We start from the raw sequence: 9,411 nt of genomic DNA, 5'->3' as shown, positions 1-9,411 counted from the left end.
AAAAGCATTCCAAGCATTAAATTCCCACCTGAATCCTACCAGAGTGATAATGTATAGGAAGCTTAGCTCAGAACAGGAGGAGGCCCAATGTGTTTGTCAGCAACATAAGGACAAAAGTAGATTTAAATGATTTCTTATTTGCATATATTTCATATTCACAGTAAAATAATTTGGAAAGTGCTAGTGCCTTATATTCTTAGAAAAGCATTCCAAGCATTAAATTCCCACCTGAATCCTACCAGAGTGATAATGTATAGGAAGCTTAGCTCAGAACAGGAGGAGGCCCAATGTGTTTGTCAGCAACATAAGGACAAAAGTAGATTTAAATGATTTCTTATTTGCATATATTTCATATTCACAGTAAAATAATTTGGAAAGTGCTAGTGCCTTATATATATATATATATATATATATATATATATATTTTTAGAAAATTAGGCAGTTTACTTAATTGTGAGCTGAAAAGAACATGGCAGCTGTACTATTTGCCTGGAAAGAGTGGGCTATGCAGTCACAGCGCTAGAGTAGAAGATTTAAGTTTAGGTCTACAAGCACTTTCTTTTTATTCTTTATGAAGCCATACAATTACTGGTGGAGTATGTGTGCATGCAGAGTCATAACCTCAAGTTTAATGCCACATGAGGGCAAATTATCAGATATTTGATTTATAAGCAATAAGAAATTCTGTAGATAGTGACTTTTAGGGGCTTTAATTGCAGGGTTAACTGAAACAGCTAGATAAAAACATTAAAAGCATTACCATTTAACTTTATTATTACTTCTATGTAATTTCTGTTTTTGTATGATAATATTTATTTGAAATTATGTACCACAGACAAGACCAGAGGTAGAGAACAGTACACCAAATAACAAGCCTCAAACAAAATGGGACAAAACCAAGAAATAAATGAATCTCACATACTTACAAACTCTCATGAACCTAGGGTGTTCAAGAATTTATAATAAGTTGCATCCCTCACCCCCATGTACTCCAGAAGGTCTGGTAAAAGTCATACATTTTGGCTTTTCACAATCTAAGTATGCTCTCGGCATCTAATGAGCTTTTTAAAAGCCAGTTTAAAGTCTTCATTAAAACTTGTGTACAGCAGTGGGTTGATCAGAGAATTAACATAACCAAGCCATGTCAAAAAATCACCCACTTCAGAAGACACAGTGTAAATGCTCAGACCTACAATTAACTCTTTGATAAAAAATGGAAGCCAAGACAAAATGAATGCACCCAGAATCAGTCCGAGAATGCGAGCAGCCTTGCGTTCTCTGGTACTGGAGATTTGCTGGCGCTCTCCAGGGTGATCAAGGTCATTGTCAAAGGGAGGAATCCGGATGGAAGTATGGATCTTTTCAAACTCAGTTGTGGGATCTGAGGTGGAGAAGTCAGACACACAGAATGTCTGTGTAAGTTTACAACTTGCGAAAGAATTCTGGCTATCCGTACTTCTGTTGCTTAAATGCCGGCTGGATCCCCTTTTCTGGTAAAGACTCTTGGCGGCATGGTAAATCCGGTAATAGAGAATCAGGATCAAAGTCAAAGGAATATAAAATGCTCCAAGTGTTGAGTAAATGGTGTAGATGACATGGTCGTGCTGGATTGTGCACTGGCTGGGGGGTGGGCTGAGTTGGCGGTGACTCCTCCAGAACAGAGGGGGCATGGAGATGAAGACAGAGATAGTCCAGACAGTGAGGATCATCAGGCCAGCCCTCTTGGCTGTCCTTTTCCTGGCATATTCAATAGCATTGGTGATGGCCCAGTACCTGTCCAGTGCGATCACACAGAGATGAAGGATGGAGCAGGTGCAGCAGGTCATATCCACACTCAGCCACACCTCACAGATGAAGTACCCAAGTATCCAGCTGTCCATGACAATGTACATGATGCTTAGGGGCATGACAAGCACTGCCACCAGGAGGTCCGTCACGGCCAGAGAGCAGATCAGGTAGTTTGCAGGCTGGTGGAGCTTCTTGGTGGTGCAGATGGCCATGATGACAGCAGAGTTCAGTAACATGGTTAGTGTGGTGATTATCACCAGTGCCATGCAAATAAGCATCTTCTCAGTGACAGTCTTGGGTTTTACAGCCATACTGGCTTCTGTGGTGTAGTTAGTGAGGTTCATGTTTTTTCACTCGTTCCAATCTACACTGTGGAGAAGCTGTTGGTTATTTTCCTTCTGTGGGAAGCTGTGTGTACTTGACTGTCTCTCACTCGTAAGAAGCCTATAATTTCTTCATCTGCATAGTCTCTTGTGTCTCATTTTCTGTTGGTGAAGGGAAAGGCCACAGCATTTCTTCTGAATGGAGAGTTCCTGGAAAATATTATGTTAGAGGTTAATTAATGAAAAAGCCACATTTTCCTGGAAAACATGATTGTATTTTGGCATTCATAAAATACTATGCATTTTAGATATTCTTTTTTTCTCTCCACAATTTGAGTTCATCTTCACATTGTTTCTTTTTTTAATTCATGAAGTTTATTGGTACATTTTAAGTATACAATATACATTTATCATTGGGAATTTGTACTAAAGTTACGTGACCCATCTTGGTTCTTATTTTTCCCCATTCTCCCACCCTCCCTTCAACCCCTCCACCTCTCTGTATTTATAAAGCCTTTGTTTCCATTCTGTCCTTTTCTCATATTTATTCCATTTCCCTCTTTCCTTTCCCTCACCCCCCGTCTCTCCCCCGCTTCCTCTTTGGACTTCTTTTCCTCATTTCACACAATCTGTTAAACCTTTTGATTCTCATTTACACTTTCAGTTTCTGACACCAGGGAAACTATTCAGTATTTACACATTTACATTACGTCTTAAAGGACACTTTTTTTGAGTTAAGTTCCCAAACTCCTTCTGATGAACATATTACTAAAATTTAAGTCTATTTTGCCACCTTAATTAATTTATTTATATTTATTCTTCTATATATGCTTATATATATAAAGTCCTTTTATATTAAAAACACATGTCCACATTATATGCCTTTAAAAGTTCTGGTGCCATTACATTATAGAAAAAACAATATTGCTTATCAATGAGCAGGCTTCAAACCAGATTTCAAACTTATGCAGTGAATATTCAAATCCAAAGGTATATTAGTATCACAGAAACTTAACTAATTAAGTGTACAATTTCATTTAATTACTTCTGACATTTACATATCCCATTGTTCATTTCCTTGGAGAAAAAAAGCATATAATAACCCTTTGATATTGGTGGCAAATTGTTCTTGGTAAGTCAACTGTGAAACAGCACCATCACCTAGCTCAGTCATTGGGGCTGTGGTTTAGCTCAGTTGTCAAGTGCTTGCCTTGCATGTGTAAGGTTATGGGTTTGATTCCCAGCACTGCAACAAAAGAGAAAGAAAGAAAGAAAGAAAGAAAGAAAGAAAGAAAGAAAGAAAGAAAGAAAGAAAGAAAGAAAACAAGCAGGTGTAATTTTGGTTGCGGTCTAAAGCTTTGAAGCACTACTACTTGGTGTCTCTCTCTTCAGTGGAGCTCTTACCTTTCAAACATGACAGATTTGATAAAATCCTAGTTAGGTTGAGTATTGCTTGCCTTCACTCAATCATCTTTGTATGAATCCTTTTCTTTTTCTTCTTCTGTTGTTTTGTGTTTACCCCAGGTTTTTAAAAAATGGTTTTTAGCTGATGTTCATGAAGAGAAATTAAACTGTGCCGTTAATGAAAGGAAACCCTATCTAAGAAAGTACATTTCTTTACAGAGCTGTGTCATATCATCCTTTGGGCCCTCTGCTGGAAAAAGTAGAATCAAGTCTGAAATAATGCCTTTTTAATTGTATCCTCTAGTATTATAGATGTAGGACAGTACTGTATCATACCTCTGTGAATGTAAAATATCTTGTATCTGCTTTATGATACGTAGTAGTGACTGTGCTTTATCAGAGCTGTTTTTAATGATGTTACTCTAGAATGTTTTCTTTCCAGATGATGATTAAGATGCTAGTAAAAAAAATGGTGCCAGGTAACACAACAGTAACAGAACTTTGCTGTTTTCTGGGTATTATGCTTTTCTTTGTTTTTTTTTAATGGAGTGTGCTGGATGTCTATAATTTTGTTCAGAGCCATGTAGCAAAAAAAGATAGCAGACATTCAGGACATGATCTTTCTCAATTGTTTTGCCTTCTTAAGAAAATAACACATGATTTTTATAAACGCTACCAACTCCTTAGTAGCAGTATGATTTTTAATTAGAAAAGTGTTGGTTAAATAGTGCCTGAACATATCCTAAATCTCTTTAGCTTTTTATATAGTGGTGGGAAGGGGCTATGAAAATACTTAAAGCAAAATATGTCCTGCAGAGCTGATCTAACTGCTAATATTAACATACTAACTTTTATTAGTCCTCTGAAATGGAAAATTAACTGTAATAATGATAATAATAATAATAATAATAATAATAATAATAATAAACATATCCTACTCAGGAGTTGATGCAGGGATTTTCTGGGGATTTGTAATTTTCAGATTGTGCTTTACTCATGCCTTGGGGAATGCCAGTGCAATCTATGGCCACATGCAAACAGGGTTTTCATTAAAATCATTAATAGGACAGAATCATTCTCAACCAAATTGATTAGTGCATACTGCTTCATATTTACTGGCACACTCCAGAATCTCTATCCCAGTGAAGGTCAGAGCACCAGGAGATCAAATCATATGGGCACTGGATATAAGAGGATATTGGCATGCTGTTCTTCAGGGATGTCATGCTTCCAAATTTTAAGTCTCTTATATCAATCACTAACTTAAAGGAAGTGCAGAGGATCAAGAAATATATTAAACTGCATTATGATAATATAATCATCAAAGTACAAGCTGCAGAAAGATCCAGAGGTAAAAATACCCAATTTCTTAAAATTTAAGCTTCAGAGGAAAAAAAAAAGAGTAATGGAGAGTGTGGCATATTGACTAAAGGATTTAAAAGACATAAAAATAAAAACAAAACTAAAGTACTATTACTAGGGACGTATACTTTGTTAGTTTAACTTAAAGCTTAGTGCTCACTTTGGCAGCACATATGCTAAAAAAAAAAAAAGCCTGAATGACAGGAGAGTGATATTTTTAGAGGGCAAAGTAATGGTTATGATTGGGACATAGTTTCTGGTAGGTTGACCAACTTCTATTTCTTGATCTAAGTAGTAGTATGCAAGAATTATTATAATATTTCATTAAATTATACATTTTATTTAAAAGTTAAAAAATACTCAACTGTGAATAATTCATTCTGTAATTCTACTTCATGTGTCAATTTACACATTGTCTTTTATCAGGACTGGTGAACTTTGTTATGAATGATATCCTGTGTCTAGGAAAGGTCAACATTCATCTCCCCCCATACAGAATGGCTGCTTTTGGATATTAATGTATATGTGGAAAAGCAGTTTTGAAGATTTCAGCGCTTTGTTGGATAGCCAGTTGCCACCTATTATGCAAAGTGGGCTTGGAGAATGTGAATCACCTATTATAATGAACTGGCAATTTAATACGGACTCTTAGTATTTTCTTTGAAATACAGTTTTATTTTGTGGCAGTCTTAAGAGTTTTTTGCGGTCCAATCATGGGGCCTTTTCCCCTTTTCAAAGAAGCTCCCCGATGATGTTTTTTTAATCATTTTGCCCAGGTTTAGCTCATGGACTTACTAAAACTATGACAGACAATGCAGAGCAGTAAGTAAAATAATGGGCAGGCCATGTGTTCAGTAGAATAAGCGTTATGTTCTGACTTACAGCTGCCACTAGATGCAGCTGTACAAATGAAGTACATCATCTCACTTGCTACTATAAATCCTGCCACCAGATGCAGCTTAACTGTCATTTGCCACACCCTGATAGTTTTTACATGAGTCTGAAAGCAATTGTTTTGTTATAATTTCAGCATTGTCAAATCTTTTGAATAGTTAATTTGTATCTTCAGCTGCTTTCCAGTGCTAACATCATTGCCTTAGCTTCACTTCAGATCACTAGGCAATAGATCTTATAAGGAGTACGTAATCTAGATTCCCTCATGTGTGCAGTTCACAGTAGGGTTCACTATCCTATGAGAATCTAATGGCATGTGCCACTGATCTGATAGGTGGTAATGGGAGTGATGGTGAAGAACTGTAAAGAAAATCAAGCTTTGCTCACTAGCCTGCTGTTTACCTCCTGCTATACAGCCTAGTTTCTAACAAGCCATTGATCTGTACTTATTCATGGCCTGGGGTGGTGAGGGGTGGCAACAGTTGTTGGGAATCCCTGGATTAGAAGACAAATAAAAACAAGTTTAAAAGGTAGGAAGGTGGTTAAATTTTCTACAATGACAGGGATGTTGGTATGTTAGGTAGAAGGGATACTTTGGGTAGGTACAGGACCCCCCAGAGTTGAAAGCACAGAATGGTCTGAGAAGTTAAAGGAAATTGGAGAACTGGTGTCATGGAAGGGATATAAGTTTGTAGAACAATGGGTTTACTACTCTGGAGATAAGTCAGAGATTCACAAATTTAAAAAGCTTGCATAAAACTTATGCTTATATCAGAGGCTTTTCCACTATTAAACATATTCATTACTGGTTAACTACTTTTGCAAAATCTGATTTGCTTATTGGTTTGGTTTTTTCCCTCCCCAAATTTTTGATAGGTTTTGAAAAAGTTTGTATCTCAGACTATTACACAAATAATATTTAGTTTGTTCTGTGAGGATCAAAAGTTGCTTTGTTTTTCATTCTATAGCTTTTGTTACTACTCTATCCTTGGCTGTGGAACTCATCTAGTTTTTCTCAGCCTTCTTTAACCATCCCCTTTAGATCTGATGATTCATTAGCTACACAACTGCCACAGTCTTGGCAGGGGCTTGCATGAGACAAATTTGTGCCACCTATTTTGTAAATAAATTAAAAAATTTTGGTATAATCTTGTATTTGCAGAAAGGTTACAAAGATAGTATAGAGAGCACCTGTATATCCTTCATCCAATTTTGTCCATTGTTATTACCATAAATATTTATCAAAACTGAGGAAGGGGGATTGATTCATAAATGTTCACTAAACTCGACTTCATTTGAATTTAACCCACTAATGGCCCTTTTCTGTTCTAATAGAGATACCATATTGTATTTAGTTTTCCTATCTTTCCATTCATCTCTGTCCCATCACAATTTTGCTTTCATGACCTTTATAGTCTTGAGGAGTATTGGTCAGGTATCCTTTAAAATGGAGGTGGTTTGTCTGATGCTTTTCTAATGATTAGACTAAAGTTCTGGATTTTTCTAAAGGATGCTTTAGAAGTATAAGCACTATTATTTTATATCAGAAAACAGGATATTTACATGGTATTTCTGGTGGTGTCAACCTTCATCACTTAGCTTAGGTAGAGTTTTCTAGGATTTTTCCACTGTAATATTGCTAGATTTGCTTTCTTCACTTTATTTTTCAGAAATCATTGAGTGTAGAATTAAGTGGGGAATTAAGAGCCACCTCCTGGAGAGAAAGACTATATGTATATATGTTATTTGGAATTTTGGAAAGAAACTTTATCTCTTTTAAACTACATTATTTATCCATTCATTTATCTATATTTATGTTATTACCTTCCTATTTATGATTTAGTCACAGAGGCAGTAGCCTCTGATTTTGGAGAGGTTACTTTTATGGTATATTGTTGATGATTATGTTCTTTTATGTAAGTATGAACTTATGGATATTTATTTTATTTTGTGGGTTACAATCTAATATTGGGCTATTTTGTTACTCACAGTGTTCCAGGTTTGCCCATTGACAGCTCTTTTAGTTAGCTCCTGTCGTACCACCTCTTTTATTAGAAATTTCTTTTGTCCTGTATGGTTTGATGACAATGTCTTTCAAAGCTTATGGGGGAAAATGATCTGTCTTGAGAAATAGATAAGGTTGTAGTCAATAAAATATTGCAGGCAAATAAAGCTTTTTAATATAAAGAACACCTGTAGAAGTATTATTTACTTTTCAGCTGAGAATAGCAAATATGAACTTTATGAAGTGCCTGTCATTTAAGCTAGCTCGTTCTTGAGGTAGTTTTAGCATAATTTTAAAAAATACCCCTTTTTTGGGACTCAGCTTATGCTGTAGTACTGAATTACTCACAGAAGATCTGGACTCCTTCTTGGGCTATGCATATATTTTTCTTTTGAATCTTTTATAATGCTGTGTATCTTTGTGGCAGAGCTAAAAGAATATGTACACTGGTTGCAGAGCTAAGGTTTCCTACTGGGCTTCCACCTGAGGAAGCATCACTGTTGTTATCTTAGAACACTTAGTTATTTTCCAATGGTTTCCAAAGCCACATTATAGAAGAGGAGATTTGTACTTTTAAAAAACTTGCTTCAGCTTGAGAAGCAGGAAACAGTGTGGTATATAGAAACAGAGCTCTCCTGCAAATATATCTCAGATCTATTGATGGCTTGTTATATGATCTGAGAAAAGACACTCCATACCTTTGGGTCTCAGTTTCTCTATCTGAAATATTAGGACTTCCTTATTTTTGAGCATCCTTGAAGTTTAACATTCTAGAGTATAATGATTATTTGTTACCATGATCTACAACTTCTATAAGACTATAGTCAATAGTTGAGAAAAGTAGTGGTTAGAAGAATCATTGGGTACTAAGTTGTGGTAGATAGGAATAAAAAGTTTTAGTGTGACACTGCACATTCACATGACTATAGATTTGACAATGTTTTTAAAAATCTAAAATGAGTTTGATGTTTTCAACACAAAGAATTGATAAATATTTATGTGTTTTCAACACAAAGAACTGATAAATATTTGAGGAAATATATGTAACGATATAAAAATTACACAGTATATGCATGTATCAAAATATCACATGGAATTCTACAAATATGTACAAGTTTTATGTATAAGTTAAAAACAAATTTAAGTTAAAAGGTAAATGTATAACATCCTCATAGGATAATACTATTATTTTTCTCTAAATATAAATATTTAATTGGATCTTACAAAGTCAAAAGAATCCTCAAATATCATTTATTCAACTCCTGAGTGATCTTTCTCTTTCAACAACTATTTCTATAAGTTATAAGTAGCTTATCATTTTTTCTCATGACATAGTGATAGCTTCTCAAGTTGGTTCAGGAAACATCAAAATCAGCAGGGTATAAAATATTGACCATTTTCATTTAATATATCCAAAGTACACTTTGATGATCTTTTTAAGGCTATCTGGAAGGCAGGCAAAGAGGGCCAGCAGGATGGGGAGAGATCTGGGCTGGTTGTGAGAAGGATGACATCTAGGAGGTGGTTTGGTATTACAGCAGGGACAGTAAGTCAGAGCACCCTAGAACAGAGGGTTGCTTTGAATTATGGCTGTAAGAGGCATATGTGTATGTATTTTGATTTAATTCCAAGGGA

The 9,411-nt window shown here is 35.5% G+C and overlaps 1 protein-coding gene across 1 annotated transcript in view; it reads right to left on the bottom strand.

Annotated features, from left to right (window-relative positions):
• Positions 1 to 857: 857 nt before the first annotated feature.
• Htr1e (5-hydroxytryptamine receptor 1E) overlaps positions 858 to 9,411 on the bottom strand; it is a 71,500-nt gene continuing 62,946 nt past the window's right edge. Inside the window, exon 2 of the mRNA XM_010633286.2 lies at positions 858 to 2,321. Within this exon, the coding sequence (XP_010631588.1) occupies positions 1,035 to 2,132 (1,098 nt within the window). The 5' untranslated portion in view covers positions 2,133 to 2,321 and the 3' untranslated portion in view covers positions 858 to 1,034. The remainder of the gene's footprint in view (positions 2,322 to 9,411) is intronic.

This window comes from Fukomys damarensis, unplaced genomic scaffold, assembly GCF_012274545.1.
Source record: "Fukomys damarensis isolate Sample0158 unplaced genomic scaffold, DMR_v1.0_HiC HiC_scaffold_14, whole genome shotgun sequence".
Classification (NCBI taxonomy): Eukaryota; Metazoa; Chordata; class Mammalia; order Rodentia; family Bathyergidae; genus Fukomys; species Fukomys damarensis.
Note: the sequence above shows the minus strand (reverse complement) of the source record. Positions and strands in the feature narration are given on the sequence as shown.